The sequence below is a fragment of the Perca fluviatilis genome, chromosome 4 (assembly GCF_010015445.1).
Source record: "Perca fluviatilis chromosome 4, GENO_Pfluv_1.0, whole genome shotgun sequence".
In the NCBI taxonomy this organism is placed as follows: Eukaryota; Metazoa; Chordata; class Actinopteri; order Perciformes; family Percidae; genus Perca; species Perca fluviatilis.
Window position 1 is genome coordinate 17,591,234 of NC_053115.1, and position 27,346 is coordinate 17,618,579.

General features: G+C 39.5%; 5 protein-coding genes across 6 annotated transcripts in view; 2 read left to right on the top strand and 3 right to left on the bottom strand.

Annotated features, from left to right (window-relative positions):
- Positions 1–689: 689 nt before the first annotated feature.
- LOC120557599 (NCK-interacting protein with SH3 domain-like) lies at positions 690–10,979 on the bottom strand. Its single transcript, XM_039798101.1, has 13 exons — positions 10,622–10,979; positions 9,633–9,745; positions 9,333–9,546; positions 8,683–8,758; positions 7,910–8,442; positions 7,072–7,242; positions 6,203–6,289; positions 5,626–5,764; positions 5,443–5,523; positions 3,700–3,828; positions 3,039–3,128; positions 2,777–2,949; positions 690–2,505 (listed from the first exon to the last, which is right to left on the bottom strand). The coding sequence occupies exons 1-13, from the start codon at positions 10,790–10,792 to the stop codon at positions 2,281–2,283; spliced, it is 2,202 nt and encodes a 733-aa protein (XP_039654035.1). The 5' UTR covers positions 10,793–10,979; the 3' UTR covers positions 690–2,280.
- A 444-nt stretch (positions 10,980–11,423) lies between these two features.
- On the top strand, positions 11,424–13,861 carry ndufaf3 (NADH:ubiquinone oxidoreductase complex assembly factor). Its single transcript, XM_039798158.1, has 5 exons — positions 11,424–11,604; positions 12,383–12,578; positions 12,682–12,748; positions 13,157–13,257; positions 13,408–13,861. The coding sequence occupies exons 1-5, from the start codon at positions 11,516–11,518 to the stop codon at positions 13,513–13,515; spliced, it is 561 nt and encodes a 186-aa protein (XP_039654092.1). The 5' UTR covers positions 11,424–11,515; the 3' UTR covers positions 13,516–13,861.
- Positions 13,862–14,450: 589 nt separating this feature from the next.
- On the bottom strand, positions 14,451–18,091 carry zgc:112334 (uncharacterized protein LOC619199 homolog). Of its 2 annotated transcripts, none has more exons than XM_039798118.1 (11): positions 17,945–18,091; positions 17,523–17,630; positions 17,318–17,414; positions 17,084–17,218; positions 16,810–17,008; positions 16,575–16,706; positions 16,223–16,322; positions 15,958–16,129; positions 15,719–15,863; positions 15,550–15,604; positions 14,451–15,460 (listed from the first exon to the last, which is right to left on the bottom strand). In XM_039798118.1, exons 1-11 carry the CDS (start codon positions 17,987–17,989, stop codon positions 15,314–15,316), a joined length of 1,335 nt encoding a protein of 444 aa, XP_039654052.1. In that variant the 5' UTR covers positions 17,990–18,091; the 3' UTR covers positions 14,451–15,313. The 2 variants fall into 2 exon arrangements, with proteins under 2 accessions (XP_039654052.1, XP_039654053.1); XM_039798119.1 differs by having other exon boundaries at positions 15,321–15,432.
- A 991-nt stretch (positions 18,092–19,082) lies between these two features.
- Positions 19,083–26,715, top strand: LOC120557609 (transmembrane protein 43). Its single transcript, XM_039798123.1, has 12 exons — positions 19,083–19,581; positions 20,855–20,995; positions 21,126–21,260; positions 22,983–23,077; positions 23,200–23,249; positions 23,366–23,435; positions 23,531–23,601; positions 23,718–23,836; positions 23,937–24,011; positions 24,687–24,788; positions 24,975–25,092; positions 25,187–26,715. Exons 1-12 carry the CDS (start codon positions 19,564–19,566, stop codon positions 25,387–25,389), a joined length of 1,197 nt encoding a protein of 398 aa, XP_039654057.1. The 5' UTR covers positions 19,083–19,563; the 3' UTR covers positions 25,390–26,715.
- Positions 20,381–27,346, bottom strand: part of LOC120557610 (WD repeat-containing protein 82-like) — a 29,028-nt gene continuing 22,062 nt past the window's right edge. The window contains exon 11 of the mRNA XM_039798125.1: positions 20,381–20,399. The gene's annotated coding sequence lies outside the window, so the exon portion shown is untranslated. The remainder of the gene's footprint in view (positions 20,400–27,346) is intronic.

Sequence of the window (27,346 nt, forward strand, 5' to 3'; positions counted from 1 at the left end):
CTATATTATTTTTTGTATCTTTTGCTGTATATTTAGATGAAGAAGAAGAAGAAGAAGAAGAAGCGGAAAAAGAGGGTGTAAGATTGTAATATAATATAAAGTTTTCAATACAATTAACAATATTTACATACAGATAAAATAAAGATACTAAAGATAAAATATGAGTCCATTAAACAAGAAACCACCATCTCTGTTATTTATCAAGCTTGTGCAGATTGTGTACGTCTTTAAATTTCATCTGCAGTCAGCGCTCAGTTTGTCTTGAAGCTCTGCTTTCTTTCCTTATATTCTTTCCTGTTTCCTAATTTTCAATATTACAACATTAATTTACAATATGTTCTACACAAATGTATCTCCAGCATTTCATTAATACAACAAATTAAAATACTGTATGTAAACCAAACTTTAACAATAAAACAAACACGCAAACATATGCATAAGAAAGGAAAAAGGGAAGGGGAAGAAAGGGAAGGGAAACGGAGAATGAGTAAAATACAGGACCATAAATACTTTTTTTTCCCGTTTACTATGATTAACTTTAGACTTGCTGGACACACTCAGCTCAACAGTCCCACTTAAAAACAAATAGCCTCCTGTAACAAGGTGGGACCTACAACATGTTTCCAAAACTGTTGTATTATTTTGTAAACGTGTACTGTCACACAATCAACAACAACCAATCCGACCACTTCCACTGTTAAAATATAGCTTTATTAGTTTTATTATAACACAGTCGTAGCATTTTTGCTGACAATGTTAATCATGGAAAAAAAGAGATGCTCACTTCTCTCACACCCACGGTAAACAGACACACAAATAATCAATGAATGCTTGGAAATGAACTAAAAACTGATAGCAGTTCTGGATTGCGTCTACCTTCTCAGAAACATGTTTCAAGACGGGGTAGCCATCCATGCCAGGGACAAAATGTTAAAGTGTAAGATGGGAGAAGATCAATCACTACATCATGGGGAAGAAACAAGGAAAAGTACATGTTGCTGTTAAAGTATTAAAACCATTACGAGAAAAAAGAAATGCCCTGTATTTCCTCTCCATTGTCTTGATTTTCAGTAGGAGCATCAGATAATAACTGGACATCAACAACAATGACTAATGTATTATCTTGAGTAATAACTGCAGAACACTTTTTCCCCTCCAGCAAGCCACAGCTCACAATAGCCAAGACTCATTATATTACAGCAATAATACAAGTTACTATATAACGCCTTATTGCAGCACAGTTAGTTTGAATGTGAACGCAGCATACAGACATTAATCTGTAAACAGTCAATGACTTCTGAAACTAGAGGAGCTTTGCATATGTAAGTACAGACCGATCATCTTAAAGTGTTTGAAAAGCAGTAAAGAGACAAAAGTACCAGACTGAGAAAACTGCAGACGGCGTCACAGGAGAGACTCAATATGTAGCAGCAGGTTACTCAGCGAAAAGCTTAGTAATGATAACACATGAGTCAGAGTGTGCTTTTTTCTCACTAGAATAGTAACACACTTGTTCATCACATTCTACTTGACATGAATTGTAATTATAATGAACTAAGGGGTGAATGAAAGAGGAAGTCAGTTTTTAGAGTATTATACTCTGTTAAGAAAATAATGCTGCAGTAACACACAGTAGTTTGGTCCCACTACAAGGGAAGCACATGGAGTATTCTCACAACAGTTCAAATAATGGCACATTTATCTTCAACATGACTTAAAATCTGCCTTTTTCATTATTTCTTGTTAAATTTGTTCTGAAATCATTTTGGTTAAAGATATTTTGGTTAGAATAAGGATTAGTCATGGTTGCAGTTACTTTTAATTCAAAATACTATGAGAATATACAGTTAATTCTTACTTTTTCAAGGAACTATTGCAAGGAATTCACTGTAAAACAGCTCCAATGTTTGGCCTATATTTTGGCTTGGATTGTTGATCAGTTGGTTCTCCTACTATGACTAAACCTCATAGGTTTTTTTGTGCATTTGTCATATTTTTCACTTCTTGAAGAACACCAGAGAAAAAGCCCCACTCCTTTTTCAAATAAAATTCATTTAAGAAGAGAGAAGTTGTGATGCATTATGCTGCATGCAGCATGCTGCAGCTGTGGACTACAAGTCCAAGAAAACATTGGCAAAACTGATTCACTTCTCTCAGCACATGCTGGCACAGAATATGGGGCGTCCCATCAACCATCAGTTCTTCTTATTTCAAACTTTATTGTACCTCCCTGCAGTAGACAGGAGCAGACTACAGTGTGTGAGCATAATACTGATATGGTTAGTCCTGGTTCTGACAGATCTGTGGGAACTCCTTGTAGATCTGCTGTACAATTAGCTTATCCATCTGTTTCACTGTAGCGCTCCCTTCATCCTCTCCTGGATCTTCCTCCTCCCTGAGAATCCTCTGCAGCACCCCCTGCAGGTCAGACAGGCGGTGCTGGTGCTCGAGGTAGTCCGTCGAGCGTATTATGGAGTGCATGAGGGAGAGATACTCCATCCTCAGCTTCACAAAAAAGCAACAGAGGAGGTTTTAATCAGACATGGTAACAAGCTGTCAATTTAGCAGGTATCATTAAATAAATAGTTCCACATTTTAAGAAAAAACGGCTATTCACTTTCTGGCCGAGGGTTAGATGAGAAGATCGGTGAGAGAGGTACCGATCTTCTCATCTAACCCTCGGCCAGAAAGTGAAAAAGAGTGTTTCCCAAATTGCGAAACTATTCCTTTAAAGCCTGAGAATAATCTGTAGCTGTTCGGTGTGTCCAGGTCTCACCTTGTCTCCAGGTGAAAGGTCAGATATTTGTCGAACAGCGATGTCAATCATCACCATCATGTCAGTGCGGTAGAAGATGTCAGCGGTCTCTCGGCTGGCGAAAACATCCTGCAGAAACTTGAGCACTGAGTGCGGTGCAGGCGGGGCATGTTTGAACATACACACAGGGTCGTCTGGAGAGGACGGGGCAAAGAGTTAGTGATGATGTCGGTGGACAGAAAGCTTAGATGCAAAAGGAGAAATATGACATAAGGTATTTTACCGCCTCGGTTCAGAAGCAGCAGCATTTTCTCTGACAGGATCTTGACATTTTTCTTCTTCAGCTCCTGCATGATCACATTGCTGCCGGGTGCTGGGTAACACAGACAAGACATAAAAAATTTTGTTATGGTAAAACAATAAAAGCTCTTTTGTAGGTCAGCTGAGCCGGAAAACAAATAAAATAACAGCTTAGAAGTCTGTTGTGAATTACTGTGCCTATAGACCTTTTTTTAGGCAGACATCTTCCATTTTTCTTTAATTGACTTTGGCTTATCATGTCAGTTGTTTTGTATTACATTTTGTATTGTTGCTTGTTATGTACCTTTTTATCTCTGTAATGTTGTTTATCTGTATTGAGGCAGATCTTAAACCATCTGCATTGACTGGAAAGCACTTTGGGTCAACACCTGTTATTTTAAATGTGCTATATAAATAAGGATGACTTGACATTTAGATGTATCATAGCAGGAAAAGCACAGGTGTTACTTATAACATTTATGCTGGCTCTGCTACATTTAAGTTTCCCTGTAAGCAAAACCCCCAACACCAGGACCTTGGAATTGGTAAACACAAATAGAACGTAGCCATCATTAATGTTATTATTTCCAGCTATGAGAAGTCAAAATGTCTGCTGTGAAAGGCTCCATGGTGGCTTTTCTCACCTGTGTGGTGCAGGTTGAAGGCAAGCAGGAGGTTCAGGAAGATGTCAGGCAGCTGCTCTGTTGGATCAGAGGGAAGTCCGTCCTCCACCACACCCAGCAGAAACTGAACAAAGTCAGCATTCAAGTGTTCTGAAAGCAGGGAGGGTCAGGATTACCGGTATATTATCCCTTTAATACTTTAATGCATGCATAAAGTTCAACACTTTGGCTGGGTTGCACCAACAAGGATTCATTTGGAAACCCGATTAAATCATGGTTTAACTTTAAATCATGTTGCATCAAACTTTAAAACTATCTTCAAATTAAGAATGATTCAATTCAAACCTTTCTTTAAATGTTAGTTTAGTTTTACTCTAAATCTAGATTCAATTTAATTCTGTTGCACCAAAACATTAAACTCCAATTTCAACTGTTATCCAGTATTAACTGGTCTTGCTTTGCCAGACCTTCCTCCACAGCACTGCGCAGGAGGGTCTGGCTAGTCCACACAGCATTGCGGGATGGGAGAAAAACGTGCATATTAATCGGTATCTGGAAAGTAATTCAGAATCATCACACAACTTAATTAGGTTAAGTCTGTCTCCTAACTTGATTATTTTGCTCAATCAATCTTAAAGGCCGACATTTTAAAAGTCAAATGTAAGTTTAAAGTTAGTCTATATCCACGACGTTCCACTTCCGGGATAATAATATTATTATTATTATTGGCATTTCTTTAAACCAATCACAATTGTCATGGGCGGCACTAAGCTCCGCAGGGAGCTGCTGCAAAATAGCCTCGGGAAGGAACTTGTTGTTGTGGAACGTGTACGTTCAAAAGTTGTTTTAGTCGTGCAACAGAAAACTCAAATTGGACAGATAGTCTAGCTAGCTGTCTGGATTTACCCTGAGGAGCTGTTAACCATAGTCCTCATAAATAATTTTTTTTAAAAAGCGGAAGGAAACGGACATCGGCGAAAAGACATGCATCCGGTGGAATTTTCTGCAGCACCGGAGCAATCCCGGAAGTTGAACGTCGTGGACATAGACTAACTTTAAACTTACATTTGACTTTTAAAATGTCAGCCCTTTAAGATTGATTGAGCAAAATAATCAAGTTAGGAGACAGACTTAACCTAATTAAGTTGTGTGATGATTCTGAATTACTCTCCAGATACCGGTTCAGCAAGGAAACTGATCTGGAGCTAAACCGAAAGATTGGACCAACTGTCAAACATGGCAGTGAAGGACTGCAGCTGTAACATCACCAATGCTTGAACTTCTGGTGGCCCTAAGATTTTATGCCACCGGATTATTGCCAGCTATGATTTATATTGCTCCATTAATATGGCCAACACATTTTTAAGAGAAATTAGAACTTCTCTGCCAACAGTGCGTAACGTTAGACTAACTGACTTTTTAGCTAGCTTGCGAACAATGTAATGAGCAGCCAAAAAAACCTGGTTCCACTCCCTCTTTTATAGCCTACCTCCAATTTCCGACAGCACATTAAACATCAATAAACTTGGATTTACTAAACAGAGATCTGTTTTTCATTGTGTAACAGAGCTCTGCTCATGATTTTAAATCTGAATTCCCTCAACGATAGATCCTTAAATTAATCCTTGTTGGTGCAACCTAGCCAATGTAGTTTCTCACTGTTTTGGAAGAATCAACATTATACATCAGTGATATGCAGAGGTAAAATATACATATGTTATATGCCACTGAAAAAATAACACAGCAGCTTTATATATACCATACCGTAGTGATGATATGGCACCTGTTCGCCCATTGAGAAGATCATAGTAAGTACCAAAGCTGTGTAACACATCTTCTGGTGCTCTGAGGGAAGAAAAAAGTGTAATTGTTTTGAAACAAATAAGCTTGGAGAGTACTAGAGATGAACAAGAGAACAGTGAGACAGTGAACAGTAAATGTTTCCACCTTGTGTGTCAGTCTGTAAGTCCCTGGCCAGCTCCATCGGGAGGATGGAGTTGACGAGGGTGGAGATGAGAGAAGCATCCAGGCTGCACATCGCCCCAAACACTTTGAGCAGCAGCAGCCGCAAAGACACACGATGCTCCTGCATGGTTACATGATGGCAACAATGAGCCAACACCAAACAAATGTACATTGAACATCACCAACATTGTCACTTGAACACTGTAATTACACAACCCCCCCAGTCAGGTCACCAAGGCTAAAATCTAATTCACTCTTGGTACAGGAAGATGATCATTTGCATATGTAATCAAGAACAAATATGAACTGAATATTATTGTTGAAGCTACATGTGCTAGGCTCCAAGGGCAAAAAAAGAAGAAAATAAGTCTGCCATCTTTGAGTCATATTCTTAAATAAATTGACTGTATAAAGATGGTCATAATAATAAAGAAGAATACACTTTTAATAACCATAAAAGGAAACTAGACAACATTATCTGTACAGGACTATTACATTTTTCTTGAATACAGATTAGTTTTAAGTTCAGTGTGTTCAAAATAAAATGGTAATATCTTACCATCTGATAATATGAAACCAGAGACAGCACATTCTCATAGTGGTTGGCCTTGCACATCCTCTTACACACCTCTGGATCTGCATCAGTCTGAAAAATACACCATCTTTTAGTTGTAACAGCAATGATATAATAACATTATCAACTTCCTAGTCGTGGTCCCTGGACACACCAGAGGAGGATTACGGAGCCCATTTACAACTCATCTGGACCTCCCATCCCTGAGGTTCAGGACAAACTGCCAACAGAGTATATTTGGCAGCCTGAAGAGTTTACAGATTCAGTCCCTAACCACACTGTTGGATTTGTAAAGTCTTCTGAGCCGGTCTGATCCCATCAAACATGTCTGGTATTTACAGCACGACAGCTGGACGGGTCCTGTGGTCATATCCCAGATTCATCCCAAGAGTTTTCATATCAAACAAATAATTATGAGGATTAAGCAGTGATATCAACTCGGAAACTCTTGTCATATAATGGGTGTTGAATTAGTGCTTCCTATTTTTCCAGCTTTCACTAAAAATTTGCATTTAAAACATGTTACATCACTGTGCATTAATACATAATGAATCATGTTGGATCACATGTGTTCTTGTGTGTTCATATATTCCTTGATGTTATTAACCGTTTTCTGAAGTCTATTTTGCTGTTCCTGTGTTAGTATCGAGCTCATTAGATATTTAATGCTTTTACTGTGTTGCACATTGCAACCTTTGTTTTGAAATGTGTATTTATGACTGACAGATGTTCATATCTGTGAAATCCATCTTTACGATGACGACTTCAGTCACATCTTCTTACACTTTAGTAAACAGACATCCTGCAGACTGTTGTGAATCGTTACAGGGGGTGAACAGCTCCCTGCATCATACCAGTATCTTGAGCAGCTCCTCGAGGTAGCAGGCGATGAGAGCGTGGTCCTCATGAAGCGCCCAGCTACGCTGCTGAGAATCGTCCCGGTGACGGGTGAGGTCGCTGAAGATCACCTCCAGCCTCTGTTCATCGTGACACACCTGACCCTGCGGCAGCGCTGCACTCAAATCCTACCGAGACAGAAAACATTATGACACACCTATTTGTGCTACAACTTGAAATACCAGTACAGAGGAACATTGTCTACTCTCTGACTTAGAAAGTAACTTAAAGCGGGTGATCATTTTCTGCGGGTTCGTCCATTGATAAAAGAAAAAGTATTAATAAAACATATACAGGCTTGATAGTCATCAAACTCGTTGTGTTATCAGTGTTGTTGTGTGTTTTGTTAAGCTCTAGTGTTGAGTGTTTCCTATCTAAACACTGAAGAGACCCCTAATAGACCACAGAGTATTTCAGGCTTTATAATTGGATAAGTGGTGTCGGAGTATGCACATGTGTCACCATGTAAATACAGGATGCAGCCAAAAGCTTTCAGTATTTGCTGTTTGACGTTGCATGACACACTACCCACTATTAAACACCTTACACCCACCGGATGAAACAGAAATGTCTGCCAGGAAAGAAGTTCACTTCAAGCTTGGTCAAGCTTGCGTTAAAAAACAGGAAATGAGTGGGTGATACTGTGAGTCCTCTACCCTGCGTCTCAAAACGACTCTGAGAAATGTCAGCTAAATGCAGACTGAGCTGTAACTCTAAACGACACCAGTATTCTCCTTTAAGCTGGCGGGGCTCCAGGATGCTGAATACACACAGTGTATGGGAAACAAATCTGACCTTCCTCTCCACCAGCGAGAGGAGAACTTGCTCCAAATCAGAGGAGGCTTGAGGCAAGGCCGTCTGCAGATGGCCAACCACCACGCCGACAGCGACCCGCGACAGCTCGTAACTCAAGCCTGTGTTCTTTCGTACCAGCTCGATCAGTTCGCCCCCGATAGTCGTGGGAACTGGCTCAGGGGTAGTGGGGCTGCCAGGAGGGCTTTCAGCGATAGACGGGGGGGCGACAGGCCATTCACTTTCCGGCTGCTCCTCCACAGTGGGCTGTGAAGGAGGAGGCTGTGGAGCCGGGCTCTTTTTTGCAGGAGCTGGCTTAGGAGCAGAGTCAGAGGGAAGCACGTCTGGAGGCTGTGCAGTGAGCTTCACACGGGAAGGCACAGGAGGAGGGGGGGTGCTGGAAACACTTGGCAAGCTGACATCAGAGGAGACCGGTGAGTGGGAGGAGCCAGACTCTAAAGAGGTGGTGCTGATCGAGAGCGAGAGAGCAGGGGACGGAGGGAGAGAGGACACTCTGGAGGGGACCTCCGGCTCGACTGGGGGACAGAGAGAGAGAGAGAGAGCAAGCTCTAGTTACAGAGAGGAGAGGGAACAGGAATGACCTGACTAAGAATAGAGTGTGTTTGTGAAGTATAGAGCTGCAACAGGTAGCAGCAGCTGAATGCAGCAGCAAAAACGCTGCGCTGTAATCCGTGAGACTGTAATAAACTTGTAAGTGATGTGATGAATACTAAGTAGAAAAAAAGTGTCTCCAGCACTGCTCTCTGAATTCTCACCTGGACGCCGGCTGTTTCGCTGTTTCTCAGGGGGAGGTGGGGTGATCGGAGCCGCACGTCTAGGTTGAGGAGGCACCTGCAGGAGGTGAAATTGATTAAATACAGGGTCATTTGAGGGCATATTATGTGTGTGTTGTTCTATACTGCACAAAATGAGCATATTTAATTGTCTCTATTCCTGGGTGATGTTAGGATGGTTTTATATCTTTCATATGCTCTATTTTATAACATCACGGACACTGCTGACGTTTTAATGCCAAAGACAGGATGTGTTTTTGACCTGTACATGGATGGAACCTTTTCTAATGATCAAGTACCAATCCCTGGTTGCAAAGATTTGTGTGCTAGGATACTAATGTAGATTAAGAGTATTTAGTTGGCAGCCTTAAGCATGTTCACAAACGCATCATTATTGAGTCAAAATTGCAAGCAAACTTAATTTTGTATAGCACCTTTCGATGTTAGAAGTGCTTTACAGGAAGAAGGACAAGGAAACAGGGAGATAGAAAAGACAGAGATGACAATATATAGGCTTACAACTTTTTTCTAAGAATGAATACATAGCCTCTGTAAATATCTGAATCCTGTATATTTTAAACTAATTTGTAGTTTCAAATAAAACATTTAAATGTGTACTGTATGAGTGTTACCTGATAAAAGCCCTGTTCTGCCTGTATATTGTCCACGCTTCCTGATAGGGGCACGCTCCCCTGTCGTCCGAAGTCTCGTTTAAGGCCATTGGGTGGAGTAGGAGTTTGACTGAGAGATATTTCGCTGCTGGAAGATGGGAGGCCTTGTTTGTGACCGGAGGACGATGAGGAACTTCTTCGTGCAAGCGTCTCCTTTCTGTGATGAATCAACTTTCTGCAACAAAAGAGAATAATGATTTATATACAGAAAATGCCAGCATCAATATATTATCTCATAATGTGGACTTAAATTGGACTCACTGTAGAACATCTCTCTGTTCCAGATTGTATTTGCCTCCATTTTTTAAGGCCACATTGTGGATTCCTTCGATTGCTCTGTCAATAGACTGCAACACATCATCCTGCTCTGGAGCCTGCCAGAGAAAGAAAGAGAAAAAAGGGGACAAATTAAATATTCATTAACATGAGTATTAAACTTTAAACAAAATGGAACAGACTTGTGGCTCGGGGACATGTGTGACTCTAGGCAGAAACAAACTAGGGCAGTTATCTAACAAAAACTGTCTTTTAACCAGTGCCACACATATGCTCAGTGAGGCCTCACATTCAGGCTCATTAAACCTCCACAGCCAATGTCCTTTACAACAGGAGAGAGCATTCCTATTCTGCCATTGTGTGAGCCTGTGATTTCATAAAATACATGCTTTGACTAGTTCACTGTGAGTCTGGATCCTTGGAAAAAAGGAGTCTCCAGTCCTGATTGCAGAGCACATGTGGGTGTGTCTAAGAGAGACAAGCTATGTGGAAAGGAGTATCTACTTGTTAAACAATAACAAGGATAGTTGAGAATAATTCTTGATAATAAAAAAATTGATATAGTCGCAGGAGCTGATGAGATTAATTTGAGCAGAGACAATGGCTTTCTGTCTTGCTGGTCTTTGGCCCTTGGATCTGTCCTGTCTCATATCATCCCATCCTGTCATATCCCATCCATTCCTAACGTTGCATCTCTGTCGCAGTGAGCAACTGCAGTGCAGAACGCCATGGCTATATAATGCAACCTTTCCAATAATTTATGGTTTCTTCTGCAAGCCTGCCTTTTAATCAGCAGTGAGCTTCAACATGGCCTGCAATGCAGTCCATAGTACATGGGATCCGTCTCTCTCGATCCCTTAACGTTACTACGCATTCACTATATTTCACTTCACCACTATGATGCGACATGGCCACAGCTTGTAACGTTATTCATTGAACAAAAAGAGAAAAACACCCAGGTCATTGGTGTTTACCTGTATTTTTTCGATATATGATGATGGGATGTAGCCGGTTTCCCCCGAGCTGCAGCGGGACCCCAGCCACCAGTGTTTGTTGCTCCTCTCCAGGATTAAGAACCCTTCTCCGGCCGCGAAGTGCAGAGAGTTGGGCTCCGCGGATCGGAAGGCGTACAGAGACCGGTACATACTTTAATAACACTTTAACACGCCAAAGTGAGCCGAAACAGCTAGAGAACCGGTGTCGGAATACGAGGAGTCTCGGAAATCTGCTTTGTTGGAGGTGATTTAAAGAGTCTATGAAGGCATGGCCCCGGTGCATCGACGCTGTCTATTTACAATGTAGCTCGGATCATCCGATCATCTGACCTGTGTCTGTTGCCAGTAAACACCGCAGGGGGCGCTGTTACTCCATGAACACGCCCCCCAGGCATTGTAATCAAAGGCAGAGCCCGTTGATCCTGAAACTAATGTGGTCATCACTGTGCAGTTGCATCACCATAAGGTCTCATAAAATATATATTCCTGAATGTGTGAAAAACAGATTCAAATGTGTAACATTTGCTACGTTAGCAACGACAGCAGGTGCATTAGCAGCTTAGTATAATTTAGCTGGTGATATCCATAGACTATGGATAGTCTATGATGCATACAGTGCATACAGTCTATGATGATATCAGATTTTTTTTAAATATCGTTTTTTATAACAAACACCAGCTGAAGGTAAAATTAGCCACTTAGTGATCCTTTTATTTAACACAATCAACTGCATTTGTAAATGATTAATACAAATGATTTCACATTAAATGGCCAGTTGGTAAGGCAGCATTACACAACACCGGAAACAAGCGGTTGGTGTTACACAGAATTCTGTCCCCCTTGTGTGTCGCCGGGTTTGTGAACTCTGTTAACATGGCCAGTGCGGTGTGTGCCAGAGTTCTCCTTCAGAGATCAACACAGGGATTTCTCTTCTCCTCCAGGGCAGTACCCGCTTTCTCAAGGTATGGTCTTTTTATTTTTTTATTTAAGGCATATGATTCCTTGAAGCCGAAGATTTAAACCCAGTGGGGTCGCTTAAGAAACTGTCCCATCTGTGTGGAAACGAGGACATTAAAAAGTAATGTTATTGTTATGAAACTCCATACTATCACATGAGTTTGAGATGCTCGAATACAAGTTAGTTTTAACAACAGAGGCAGGTTTAGAGGCATATCTTGTATTACACTCATTTTGAGATATGTACATGTAATGTGATGTTTGTAAGTGCAGTTTTGGGCCTGATGAAGATCTGATTGAGTAAAACATTGCTCAGCAACAATAAATAAAGAAATGTTGTGGTAGTAAAGTGTGCTGATTCTGCTTTTTGACATGACAAGCAGTTGATTAGACATCTCAAAAGCAAAAGGTTGCTGAACTTGCTCTGATTTTTGTAACAGTCAGGAAGAAAATATTTACTGCAGCTCCTGTAGACGAGCAGAAATGTTTGCTTCTTGGCTGCCTCTTTTCTGCAGAAACGGGCCGAAAGCTTTTGGCCATCAGCCCTGTCAGTAAGTTGGCATTCGATTTTTGGCTTTTAAACTGGGCCACATGGCAACAGTCTGCAATGCAGCCTGTTTCATTATAAAATGGGAAGAGATGAGAAGAGATAATACCTGTGCAATAAAAACAAAATTACAGTTTCATGCCAATAAACACCTCACAATAATTAATAGAAAATTACCAGTCTTGTATTCTTAATATGGCATTGGCTCTAATTAGTTTGACTGTCTTTTGTTTCAGCCCATTTCTGTCTCGTGCACATAAATTGGGTCCCAGCGATGATGAAATGTACCAGCGTACCTCAGTGTCCGTCATGCAGAAGGAGCCGGGCAGCGGGGTCATGATCCACAGCTACAGTTCCAGAGGATTCAACATTGACGGCAACAAGGTGATTGGGCCCTGTGCTGTGCTGCCTCCTGCTATCCTCCAGTGGAATGTGAGATCAATATCCAAACTACCTTCACAGTTTGTACTGAATTTAAACAACTATGTGTGTTTATTACATCTCTCTTTTTACCTCTCTCCCTCTCTCTCTGCAGGTTGGCAGTTATAAAGACATCACAGAAGAAAGCATCTCACTTTTTCACATGCTTGAACCAAGAATAGGTACAAAATAAAAGCACACCGACACACAGATGGGTGACACATTAAAAGAAGAAACCAACATGAAGTGTGATGAACAGCCTTCTTTCAAAAGATATTCACTTGTTTGGTGTTTTGATGATGGTGGCGAAGAGCGTTGTTTAACACGTTGGTCCAAAATCCCCCATATATGTTAAATTGGGTTGAGATCTGGTGACTGTGAAGACCATAGCACATGATTCACATCATTTTCATGTTCATCAAACCATTCAGTGATGTGTGTCCTGTATGGAAGCATCTGCATTTATTATATTTTTCCACAAGGTTATTCAGGTTTTTCCTTGATTTTTGTCACTCATCTAGGTTTATATATGTTGTATTTAACTACAAACAAATGTGTAATTTAACTTATTTTCTTGTTGTTTTATGCAGAGATTCTTGTGCTGGGCACAGGTGCACGTGTGGAACGAATTAACCCCTCAGTCCTCGCTCTACTCAAGCGTAAAGGCATCGCTGTGGAGGTGCAAGACACGGTAAAGTATGCTCAGTGTCTCATTGTGTTAAACTACATATGTTCTTCTGCATAAAAGACTTTCTCAACTGTCTGACAAACAACAATAAAACTAATCGAGCCGCCCTAATTTACCGTTCTTGTCTTTCTTTTTCATCTCTGCTTTTTGCAGCCAAATGCATGTGCAACTTTCAACTTCCTGACCAATGAGCGAAGAGTGGCAGCCGCTGGTCTGATCCCTCCGCCCATCAGCACGGAGCTGGAAGTGAGACAGGAATAAGTGTTGCAATGTCAACAGAAGCTAGAACTGATTTCTGCAGATGGAGGTTTGAGGTTTATGAATGGTCCCAGGCCTGTCGGATGGTTATTCTCCTGCACAAGCTTCCAAATGAACAAACTCAGTGGCTCTAAAGAATCACTATATTTGGTTACAACTGTTATTTTTTTGGGAGATGGTGTTAAAACATCCGTTGTCACCACCCAGTGATCTGAGCAGTGACCTGGCTCAGAGAGTCTGTAATGTAAGGTGAACACTGTTCTTGTATAGAAATACTGTGTTATGTGTATGAGATATGTATGTATGTATGTATGTATTTGTGTATATATGTATGTGTGTGTGTGTGTGTGTGTGTTTTTTAAAATATATATATATATATATATATATAAATAATATATTATAATAAATTTATAAAATAAATAATATATATGATATATATTAATTATAATATAATAATAATATATATATATATAATAAAATATATATATATATATATATATATATATATATATTATATATATATATATATTATTATATATATATTATATATTATTATATGATATATAATATTATATATTATGATGTATTATATATATATATATATATATATATATATATTATTATTTATATTATATTATATATTATATATATTTATATATATATATATATTATATATATATATATATTAGTGTATTGTATGTATTGTATGTGTATATATTATATATATATATATATATATTATATATATATATATTATATATTATATATTATATGTATGTATATTATATATATATATATATATATATATATATATATATATATGTATGTATATATTATTATATATATATATATATATATATATATATATATATGTGTATGTGTGTGTGTGTATATATATATATATAAAAATAAAGCTTTACATGCAGCAAACAAACAACCCAAGTGTCATGAATTTAATGTGTTTTCATAGAAGATGTGATATTAATTATTTTAAAAGACACAGATGCTATTGTCTGTGCAGCAGATAAAAGGGTTCTACATGTAAAAAAAATACATATAATATATATGAATATGTTCCAGCCCTCTACCCGAGGTGTTGGTGGTGACTGTCCTTCATTTGGATAAGCCTCTTTACTCTGTGCGTCTGTCCGCCTTCTGGCACCAGCAGCGCTGCCACCTACAAGCTGCCTGTGTGCAGCACATGACATCATTCAATGGTTTTGTCCTTCTCACACGTAAGCTCCAATAGATAAGAGAATCCACAAATCCTCTACACATCATCTCTTAATCATCTGCCTCTGTGCCACACACATGCCAAGTGTCAGTATGAATTTTTAAATCCCCGTTGTTCACATGCAGGGTGCCGCATTATTACTTTCAACTGCTGCTGCTGAGAAGTTGTGACACTTATTGGTGCTTAAAGGAAGGAAAACAAATCCAATCAAACTGGCTTCAGTTACCGTAGATACGTGCAGTTACTTAAGAGTTACTTACATTGACAAAAGTTATTTGGTAAAGTTGACAAGAATTGTGTAATCAGCTAAAATCATATTGAATATGAAGCTATCTTCACTAAATAAAGTCCTAATTTAGTAATAATATTTCTTAGTTTCACAAAAGGTTAGTATAATTATAGCAAACAAATTAGACATCCAGCATTTACATAGTGCACTCACAATTCAGTCTACGTACTACAGAACACACCCTCTGCTTTACAGCTGTGTAGCAATATAATCATTCATAATGGCATTATGGCCTCCCAGCTGTTGGAACTCTTTGGTCCTGATGTTGAAGGTCTTTCTCAGTCATCATCCGAGTTGAGAGACTGGTGTCTATCTGATCCTCCGAAGCGGAGATCTGTTCCTGTGATCCGGCGGTACATGTCTCTGATGTCCTCACAGTCCGCATCAAAGTGGTTTACTGCATTATATGAGCAGGACACAAATATCTAGTGAAGATAGAGGAGAGATGTGTCACCAGCACTGGACCCACTTCACTTCTTTTAATTTTTTTTTGCAGAGAAATCTCCTTTATTACCTGACTCTTTTTTCCATCTTCATTGGGAACCAACACTTTGCTGACCTTAACAAATCTAGATTTGAGGTGGTGACAGGAAATAACAATTAAATGTTGTTTAAAATGTTATTTCACTGACACAGCCAGGACAATTAAACAGTCACATCAAAGATTTAAAAGTGTTACCAACTTTTGCATGATGGGCTCAAGAAGCTCCAGGCCTGGCTGAACTTCTTTCTCTGGGTCGCTGGTTTCTGCAGTCGTGCTCACTGTGGCAATGTACATCCCGTCTGAGGCCACATTGTGGGCATAGGACACTACGGATATGTAAATGTCTGCATGGACAAAACAGAAGGGCTTTTCATAGATTCAGACCAAATCATTTATGTAAAAAGACATGCACGTGAAAACATGATTTTGACAAGATACCAGATTTCCTGTTGATTTGCGTTTGAGGGATGATGATTTGACAGGAGTTGGCCTCGTGGGTGTTTTTAACTGGGTGATTTAATAAACAGATGACTCTTATCACACGCCCCACTTTCCTCACTCGATTAGGAACGTAGCTGGGGTCGCAGATGAGCTGTTTACAGTGAAAAAGCTGTTGGAGAGACAGAAAGACAAGATCACTGATTACACAATTTTCTCCAAACAGCCCAACTTGTCTACCCTTCCTCCACGTGAATACACTCGCCTTCCCCTCAGATTTTACAGCTTTCACTTTGCCGTTGTCCATCACAACCTCATCCACTGCTCTGTTCAAGAGGAAAGTTCCTCCGTACTCTGCACTCAGTCTGAAACACACAGAAGCAGGTTGGATAATATGAACCGAACACTGACTGTATTTAATGTCACTGGTGCAAGATTGTGAAAAAATAAATATTACAAACATCTAGAGGACCATCTTCAGCCATCAATATATATCAAGATATTTGTTTCAGTATGCAAAATCCCACACAACATTTCCTACTTGAATGTAATAAGAACACAAATTGGAACTTTTTCTGAAAATATTCAGGGAGAAATCTGATTAATTATTTTGTAACCTGGCAAATCCCTGTGGTAGCTCACGCAGCCCATACACCGGGTAGAGGTATGGACTGGTGTTGTGGCGGGACAGAGACTCAGAGTACAGCCTGATCCGTCTGATGGTTTCCCCACACGGCTGGTCCAGGTAACTGCAGGGTCACCAGGAGACAGTAAACGAGACAAGGCAGGTTTTAACTTAAAGGATTCCCTGTCATAATTGATCTGGTTTATGTTTAAGTTCCTGTGACTGACCCCTCACTGCTGTGTAAAGCTATGGCATGACCTGTGAACTCCATGACATCTAGTCCCAGGTCAAAGCGGCAGAAGAGGTCCCGCGTGGTCATTTTGTTAGGATCTACGTCCTGGTAGGTCCGAGGGTTTCTCACATCAAAGTTCAGAGCAAAAAGCAGCAGCTTCCTGAACCTTCTCTTGTCAAACATGCCCATCAGATCTGCAACAGAAATGTTTTATTAAACAGAGTTAATAAATTCAATATTATGCATTAAAAGTTTTTCAGGTTCATCACCTGAAGCATGAGCTTCTTCCTCTGTGCAGGGGACTTTGTGCAGTTTGCCTGCTTTGTACACATAGCTGCCTTCAACAACTTTGAAGTCCATATACCGAGTAACCTCAGTGTGCACCAAGATTTTGACCAGCTCGCCTAATGCAAAGACACAGCACAGGGTACAGAAAATGACAGTGCACTCATTTACACCACAATAATGCACACATCACAAGTTCAGATGCTCTAAAGTCTCACCATTGGAAAGAAAAAATTTAGGGATAAGGTCGATGTTCCACTCTTTTCCACGGCCTATAGACTTGGCAGAACCTGGAACCTTAAAGTTCTTGTACAGCTGTAAATGTAGAAAAACATTAAATAGTAAACACCACAAATGAGCGATGAAGCAGCAGCTTTGCCTAACGGAGGATATGCATGTTGGATGTTGTTTGTGTGAACACACCTCCTCAAGGGGAGAAATGGATGCACTCTCTCCTCCAGAGTGAGGATTCTTGTCAATGTGAAGAACCTTTTTCCCACTTTGAGACATTAAACCAGAAAGGATACATTCCTGAGAGAAACAGTGGAGCCGTTAGTTAGTGGGATCTGTAGATCAACACTAGCATTTAACAGCCAACAGGGGCTCAAGAAAGTCTGCATGTGAATGACCAATAAAAGCATGACCATTTTACTAATGATCAAACTTAACTACCACATATCATATACATTATTAAAGAGTAAAACTAGTTTAGGGAATAGATGAAAGAAAAGGTCATTCAGTATATCTTTAGTTTCTCAGTAAAAAATAATGCTTAACAATGATGTTTGTAATTTTCCTCATCTGCCTTATACAGTAGACTATGTATTTTACAAAAGTGTTCTCACCTTAAGTCCAGTTCCAAGCACAATAATATCATATTCCTCCATCATGACAGTCTATCCGCTTGTTTCTCACTGCTGTTGCGCTTCCCTGAGTGTAGCCTGTGTGCAGTACTGTGAATGTGTCTGTGTGCATGTGTGTATACAGATATGATTATAAGTGACAGTAATTGATTTGTGTTCCCCTTTGCAATAATCCTCTTAAGACGCGCGCGTGTGTGTGTGTGTGTGTGTGTGTGTGTGTGTGTGTGTGTGTTATAAGATGTGGGGTATCAAGTCACTGCAAACTGAGGTATTAAATGAAGATGGTGTTATCAGGGGACGAAGTTTTCAGATCTGTCATTTTACTTAAGTAAAAGTACAGAAGTATTATCAACAAAATGTACTATCAAAGTAAAAGTACTCATTCCACAGTGAAATGTCCCCTGCGACTGATATATTCATTATGTATTACATTATTAGATTGTTAATACTTATGCATCAATGTGTAAGTAATGTTTTACTGTTGATCTGCTCAAGGTGGAGCAAGTTGAAACTACTTTATATACTGTAAGGTAGTTTAGTCCAGTGGCTCCCAACATAGGGGTCAGGCCCCTTCAAAGGGTCAGAAGATAACTCGTAATCGTAAAAGGTCGTTGGGAGATGAAAGAATAAAAAATAAAGTATGTGTTTACTTTTTTGGTGAAATATTAAATTTATTATTAAATATTTAACAATGTGTATGTATTGTATTGTATTTTTAATTATAATTTTTTTTAAATGTAAAATGTTAAAAGAAATACTTAAGTAAAGTACAAGTACCTCAAAAATGTACTCAGTTACTTATAACTGGGTATAAAAAATATGAACACAATTTTGTTAGTAATTGTAACTTTGTACACTCTTAATGTGAGCAACATGCACCCAGAAAATCAGTTGCAGTATGTTTGTTTCCCTTTCCAACAGAGTTTAAATTCTGAATACAAAAATATATTAATTCTCAACAACAACGGCAAAAACAGCATCATTTCAACATTACATCAAACTAGAGAATGAAATTGCAGTGGGATTGCTGGCTGCAGAAAAGCTGACGATGAGCTGCTACAAAAGTTAAGTTACCCATAATGCCTTGAGAAGAAGACCTCTGGGTCTGGGCTGCGCTTGTTAAACACGCCGGGGCACTCGGGTGGAAAATACTTCTGATATTTTGCGGTGCGCAGACTCTGGGCGGGCCGCGGTCTGCAAATTTGCGTTTCCTAGGATGGTGAAAATAGATATACGTATATATATCGATGGGGTGGTGGTGAAAGCGGGTGAAAGCCATGGATGTATTAGGTGAAAGCATGACCCCACCCTAATCTGTTTCTGATTGGCTAGTACTTATTACCTTCCTTGTTTGGATTGTAGTGAGATTGGTAAGGGTCATAATGGTAGAATACCGGGTTAGCCAATCAGAGGCAGAGTAAGGTAGAGTAGGGCGGGATATGCCTTCGCCATCCTAGGAAACGCAAATTCGCTTCCGGTCTACGCCGGGTGTAAATGAAAGCGCTTTTTGTGTCATGTACTGTGTTGCTATCTTCCAGCCGCTGCATCTCCAACTTTAACTTTAATTACTGTTTGACTGCGGAGTTGAACAAGTCAGAGAAATGTCTTCAGCACAGACAGTAAGTGGTTCCGTTAAAGTGCTTTGGTTTTACGTGATAAACACTGTTCCTGCAATTAGTGTCACTGCAACGTTAACATTTCCTGTCTTACTAACGTTACCGCATTTTCAGTTTCAGTTATCTTTATGATTCAAACAAAAAACGCTATATAACCTTAATGGCGACGTAACGTCAGATAGTTGAATGTCTTGAGTACTGGGAATGTTCATATAACAATTCGTCACAGTTTACTGACACATGTTCGATTAGTTGAGAAGTGAAATAAGCACAGAACAAACGAGAGGTGTGTCAGTTGTTCAAGCCTTAGCTCTGTGACATGAGACACATAGTTGTTAGCTAAGCGTGTCCTGGTACCTTCACCAGCCTAGTTGTAATACATCTGATAAAATGAATCTGTCTCAAATGCGCATAAATAAAGAAGCTGGCCTCGTTGTTTATAGTAGAAGAGTTTTAAGTTAAAGTTAGCCTACAATAGCAAAAGATGGGATTATATAAACAAAACAAATCAAAATGATCTTAAAAGTTTGAATTGGTGCAGCCAGTTTGGTTTGACTCTACCACCCACACTGATGGAGCCATTATTGTGTCAGGTGAGAAAATAAATACTCTTGACAGTTTTAATATAGTTATTTGAAGTTCATGACATACGTTGGTATTTCCGTCAGGGGCTACGACTGTCACTTGTTCCTTTAGTGGAGGTCATCTATAATTTTGCTGCTGCTCCTCTAAAAAATGCATTACCCTCAACTCAGAAAAGTGTGTGTGTGTGTGTGTGTGTGTGTGTGTGTGTGTGTGTGTGTGTGTGTGTGTGTGTGTGTTGGGAGAGGTAAGGGTTTTGATTGCATAGCTTTGTTGGGAAGTGGTGGGGGGGGGACTGGTTTTAGGAAGTGGGAACGAAGTTTTCACTGTAAATAAGGCGTGATTGTGGTTGTAAAATTGTATATTCTGATGTTTTGTATTTCAGTTGCGTTGAATATTTATTGTTTGACTGACCTGCCCAGGGACTACGGGCAGAAAATAGCATTTGTGCTACAACCTGGTACAATGCATCTCTCCTTGTTCTTATACAAGGTTAATGTTAACTTGTGCATTGTCCCTGTTTTAAATATTATACATTACAAAAGGGGCAAATATAAACTTACAACTTATAATGAAAGAGTATTTCCTTAAGTGTTCCACTCAAAGTCAATAATGTCATCCATGTTTCTTCTGGATATTCAGCTGTGATTGTTGTTGGCATTGAACCTTAGTTGTTCTTGCATGTTTGTCTCAGTTTTCAGACCCAAACCAACACAAGCGTGTATCCGTTAAGTCCAACCCTGGATTCCTGGAACGGTTAGGGGAAACTGCAGGAGGAACAGTTGTTGGTGTCGGACTGTTTTTCCTCTCAATCTATGTTCTTTTTACCAATGAAGTAAGTAACACGCACACAGTGGAAAACGGTCGTGTATATCACAAACTGTTGTGTTACGTTGCATGTTAATGTAACAGCAAACTAAGGGTTAACACAGTGCATGCTGTCTGTAAACTGTTTCTGTTCTTAGGGACGGGCTCTGCGAACAGCATCTTCCCTGGATGAGGGTCTTTCTCAGGTTGTGTCGTTGGGGCCGTTCTCCAGCCTCGACCTGCAGAACAACTACCGTTTAGTTCATCTGTCTGCACGGCTGCGCACCTCACAGGTAGACTGTACTCTCTGTTGTGTCAAACTATTCTCTCCAATCACACATCAATAATGAATTCACTGAACAACTGGGATCAGACTCAGCACTTTGCGTATACTCAAGTTTATTATTTATGTACATCTGATCCCTCTACAATTTCCTGAGTGTATCCTGTATCTTCCATGAATTAATGCCGTTTGTTTTTATTTTCTACTCTTAAACTAAAATCTGTAATTTATTTATCTTTAAACATCGCCATGTTTTGTCATGTGTATAGTGGAGTGTTGTTATTCTTCCTTTTGCCTGTCTTTTGGATGACAAAAATGACAAATCCCACCTGTATGTGCATAAAGCGTAACTCTCGCCAAAATGCAACCTAGGGTCTTTTTGTGAATGTACCCGAGTCAAACTTTCGTTTAAAAGCATAATTAGGACCGTAACGCCACTTTTAAGATTTACCGTATTCTCGTTTTTGGTCAAATGGCCTTTTGAATGGGAGTGCTATGATAGCATCAAAATCACTATTTTTAAAACACTAAGAAGGCTCCACACAACATGAGACTTTGCTCGAAGTATCACCAGGGGCTCTACACATGAACTTGAGCAATGAGAACATTGTTTGTGTACACAGAGGTTACTAAAAAGAAAGGTTTTAACAACTCACTGTAGCTGGTCAGCGTCCATTTAGCCAGTCAAAAATAGTCGATCTCCGAATGCAACGTAACAGGGAGGAGAGTAAAGATGGAAAGCTCCTAAAGCTTAGTTCCATATAAATGCACAGATAATTTGTTGTTTTGTCGTTAGTGAAAAACAATATTGACCTTGTAATTGAAAAAGGAGGCTTATATAAGAATGACATTTCCTCCTATGGAGTCCGTTCATTCGCATTCGGAGATCGACACTTTTTGACTGACAAGATGGTGGATAGCGTAAACAACAACTGCTAAAGTGAGTCGTTCAAAAAATCTTTTTAGTAAACTGTGTACACAAACAATGTTCTCAATGCTGGAGTTCATGTGGAGAGCCCCTGGTGATACTTCGAGCAAAGTCTCATGTTGTGTCGAGCCTTCTTAGTGTTTTAAAAATAGTGATTTTGATGCTATCATTGTAGTGCCCCTAGCACTCCCATTCAAAAGGCCATTTGACCAAAAACGAGAATACGGTAAATCTTAAAAGTGGCGTTTCCGTCCTAATTATGCTTTTAAACGAAAGTTTGACTTGGGTACATTCACAAAGAGACCCTAGGTTGCATTTTGGCGAGAGTTACGCTTTAAATAAATCTATATATGTTGATCCAAGTTTCTGTGGAGAAAAGCGATCAATACAATAACACACAAACAAAACAGGGAGAGGACAGGAAAGGGAACTTGTGTATATCAGACATTAGAGTGGACACGCTCCTATTTGGAAATACAGTGTATATATTATTTTTTAATATCAAAACTTGTTGCAACTGCATGAAGAAATTGCATTTTATTTAAAAAGCCTTTTTATATGTACAATTCTTTAACAACCACATTTAAGAGATCGTTATCTAAAATGTTTGTTATAGTAAAAAGAAAACTATATTGTTATCAGTGTGTTTAAACTCAGTAAGTTCTGTATTTTCTTCTCTTGCTTATTTGACCATTGTAAATGGCATGCTACCAGAAAACAATGCTACGTTGCTTAGTTAAAGCAATACTCTGAAGTAAATTGTACTTGAGGTGACTAATCATCTGCACCTGTGTGTCTGTGTAGCCCCTCCATGACCCAAATTACAGAGTGGTGGTGCAGGCAGTGAAGCTGAAGAGGCAGGTGGAAATGTATCAGTGGGTGGAGTACCGGGAGAGCAAGTGAGTCTGCTGTCTGCATACATATGTCAACATTGAGGGCGGGGTCAGGTGTGTAAAAAGTTTGCTGGAATACAGAGAATTATTCGCTCAAAGTGAGTTTGTTACTGTATAACTAATTTCAGGGACTACCAAGAGGACGGTGAGACCAAAACTGAGACAACTTACACCTACAGTGAGTTGTTTCTGTCAGTATTTGGTAACAACGTGGTGTGCTTGACCCTGGTTGAAGCTGTATGAATTGTTTAGATGTGTGATTTGAATTGAAGCAATGCAATTCCTTTTCTTTAGACACCGAGTGGAAATCAGAGCTGGTCAACAGTCGTCATTTTGACTTGGAAATGGGACACCAGAACCCAAGGTACTCGTTATTCTGTTCTATTCTGTGGCATTAGAAATAACATTTTGTGTGTTTTGTGTGCAGTTAATCTTTCAATTTTAATATTTAAATCTTAGTGCCATGGCGGTTGAGAGTGTGACAGTCGTGGCTCCTGAAGTCGGAGTTGGACCTTTCAGTCTGTCTAAAGGTATCTTTACTGACATAAAGACACTACATACAGAAATTACACAGATACTGTATTGTGTGTCACACTGTTTTCGATTTTAATCATAATTAATCAACTGATCGCTTGGTCATCCTCAGGCCTGGTGGAGCAGATAAATAATTTCCAGACGCTGCGTCTCAGGGATTTTTCATTCGACCCTTTTCTCAGCATCGATGACGATTATTTCTATCACACTCAAAACCCACGCAGGCCGGAGGTGAGCATCATGATGTGAACTTCTAGATACGTAAACTGCTCTGATGGGTTATGTATTCTACATTGGTGCAGTTATTGAGTTGAGTTTTTATTTTCATCAGGTTGGGGATGTGCGCGTGAGATTCTCCTTCGCTGGACTGAGCGGGGAGACGTCTCCCCTCGGCCCGGCTCAAACTGTGAGTGCTGCACATGACCAGATATTGATTTCACTCATGATGACCTATCACTGAATCATTGCCTTTTACGTATTTTCTGCATGCATTTTCTTGGTAGTTATCCCACACATCGAAATCTTTGATTTAAATGAACTAAACTGTTCAAACTAGTGCTGAAACGATTTGTCTGGTGCAGCAGCTGATCAACACAAAGTAAAGCAGCATTCATTTGGATAATAAATTAATCGTTTAAGTAATTAAAAAAAAAAAATCGTTCACTGGTCCTAGCTACTCAAATTAAAAGGTTTGTTGCATTTTGCTGTTTTATAGCATTGTAAATTGAATGTTTGGGATTTGGACGATTGGACAAAACAATATGAGATGTCTCTTTAGGCTCCGGGAACTTTTCTGACACACATAACTAAACGTGACCAAATGATTAATCAAAAAATATTCGACAGTTTAATCAACAATAAAAAAAATAAGAATTAGTTGCAGCCCTATTTTTATTGATGGTACTAATTTTTTTAAATGTTGAAACTATGGCTTCAACAACCAATTATTCTCACGATCAATTCATCTGCTGATTATTTTCGGTTTATAAAATGATATCATGATATCCAACAGCACAAGTTTATATCTGTGTCAGTTAACATAAAACCGGTAAGCGTGTTGATTGCGATAACGGTTTTTCAGGTCAGTATTGTGGCCATGCAGAGAGGGGAGCAGCTGATGCCTTTTAAAACCAAGTCAGGAGACACTCTGGAGATCCTGTACCTGGAGGAGCTCTCTGCAGAGGTCGGTGTGGATTTTATTTCATTTCTTGGACACTGCGGTTGTTTTTTGTCAACTAAATTGAAATCGTTTTCGGCAGGGGGAAAAAGAAGTGTGTTATAATATTCATACCCATATGTGTCTAGTTAACACATTTTCCACTTGGTCTTTTGGTTCTGGTAGTTGATTCAGTTGTATTGTTTCCTGTAGGAGGTTTTTGCGAAAGAACTCCAGTACAACAGTATGAAGACATGGGCACTCAGGGCTGCTGGCTGGGCCCTCATGTGCCTTAGTATTCAGCTGACCATGCGCATCATCTACACACTGGGTAAAACAAACACTCGCCGCTGTACATCCACATCATACATTGATTTCTGTCCCTGCATTTTTCGTTCATAATACTCCTTGTTGTGTGCCTACAGTGGATTGGGTTCCTATTCTCAGGGAGCTCGTGTCCGTGGGGCTGAAGATCTTCGCCCTGTGTGTCTCCTGCTCTCTGTCCCTTCTCACCATCGGAGCAGGTTGGCTTTTTTACCGACCATTAGTGGCTGCTGCTCTGGGAGCTCTAGCTCTGCTTCCGGTGTTTCTCGCCCGCTCAGGACTTCCGGCCAAGAAGAACGAATGACAAATAAACTGATGATTGTCACAACAATTGCTGATGCCCAGCTGTAGCTATTCATCAGAGGAACGAGACTGTATTGTGCAGCTGTTTTTCTCCCACAGCAGGGTTACAAGCCACATAAGACTTGCGTTATTCGGGTAAAACAGACATTTTATGGTGATAAGGGGGGATGCAAGGGGCTTGAACATAATCTTTTTTAGTTACAGTGGGCATCATTTTATCACCCTGGAGATATGTTTATGATTAAAAAGAAATCCCACGTCAACCACTGCTGGTGTCGTTGCTTTCAGACCGCAAATGTTATCAGATGTGGCCTTTCAAAAGTCTATCCACCCATGAAAACCCTCACTCCATCATCTTGATATTCTGTTGCTTGCAATGAGCAACATAAGATTACTGTAGTTTCATTTTGACTATAAATGTAATTCGTCAAAGAGTTGTTCCTCCCTCCACAAAACTTACTTATTTGCCAGTTTATTAGGTACACCTAGCTAAAGCAGTCTAATACAACTGCCCTACCTATAATGTTCAGTTTTTGTTCATTGTTTTAGTGAGTTGTTGATTTAACTTTATGGTCATTTTAGATGGCTGTCATTTGAGGTGCTGTTGAATTGCACTGAGAGGTACTTATAAGGTCTGCACTCATTGATGTACATTGGGTGGAAATAATATTTGTTTAACCCTTGTGCTGACTTCGGGTCAAATTGACCCGTTTCAAATTTTGGTTTTATATCAGAAAATATGGGACGTAGAAATAAGCGCTGAAAATGTGTAGAAGAACATTTTTTTAATTTAAACGTTGGAAAAACTGTGAAAACATTGACAAGAAAAGTGTTTTTTTTTCAAGGTTGAAGGGAAGACAACACAAGGGTTAAACAAACGTTTTACCCTTCATGGGTGAGGATTTATTGCAGGGGCGTTTATTAGACTGCATTAGTTTTAGCTAGGTGTGCCTAATATAAACTGCTGAGTGTGTTCCTAATGTAAAACACAAGTCATTTTGATATATCATATTTTCTCATTATCTGCAACACTTGAGAAAACGTGTTGCATTTTCAAAATTTAACATTGCTCATATCATCAGGGATTTCTTCATGAAATACAAACTGAGTGACTTGAAGTGATGTGTAAACATTTTTCATTAATATTCTTTTTCTTTTGGAAAATTATGAATGTCATTGCTTTGTTTAGACTAAAAGACCAATCTTTGTAAAATACCAAAGAACAGAATCTGCATTTTTATGGTATTGTTTGTATGCATGTATGTTAAATAAAGCACTTCAAGATGGCCTGGAAATCCAGGCACCGGCAAGTTGAGCCTGAATGGTATTAGATTGTCACGTTTTTATTTATTTTTTATCATGTCGATCATAGATTAAAAAGATTTTTGAACTTTCAAATGGTAATATCGCCCTCAAAAATCCTGTATCTGTCAGGCTTGTAAAGATCTGCTTGTAATAATCTACAAAGCCCAAGGTATCTGCCATGTGCCCTTGAGCATGCTAGCGCTGTCCTCGATTAAAGAAACATTCGATTAAATCAACTTATCGACTCTATTGACGACAGATCAGTAAAACTGAGTTTTTCCACAATAGCTTAACTTAAAAATCTTGTTTACCAGAGATGTGCTCATACGTTTCTTGGAAATATTTAATTCAGCAAAAAACATGAATAATCGACTAAAAAATCTTAGTCTACCAACTGCGTCGACAGTCCGGCAAAAACGCAGGTCTATCCTTTTATTTTGAGTGGGGGCAGCGTGTTTAGGCTGCGGCGGGGGTTGCCACAGGGTTGCCCAGTGGCAAAAAGTTAAGATGGACTCAACTTTTAGAGAAACACAACCCACCGTCACGTTGCGGTGGCTAATCATGTAACCGGCGATCAGACTTGTTTTAAAACACTATTAAGGGGTAAAAAACGAAACAAGCACTGAACTGCCCAGGAGTTTGTGTAATACCTG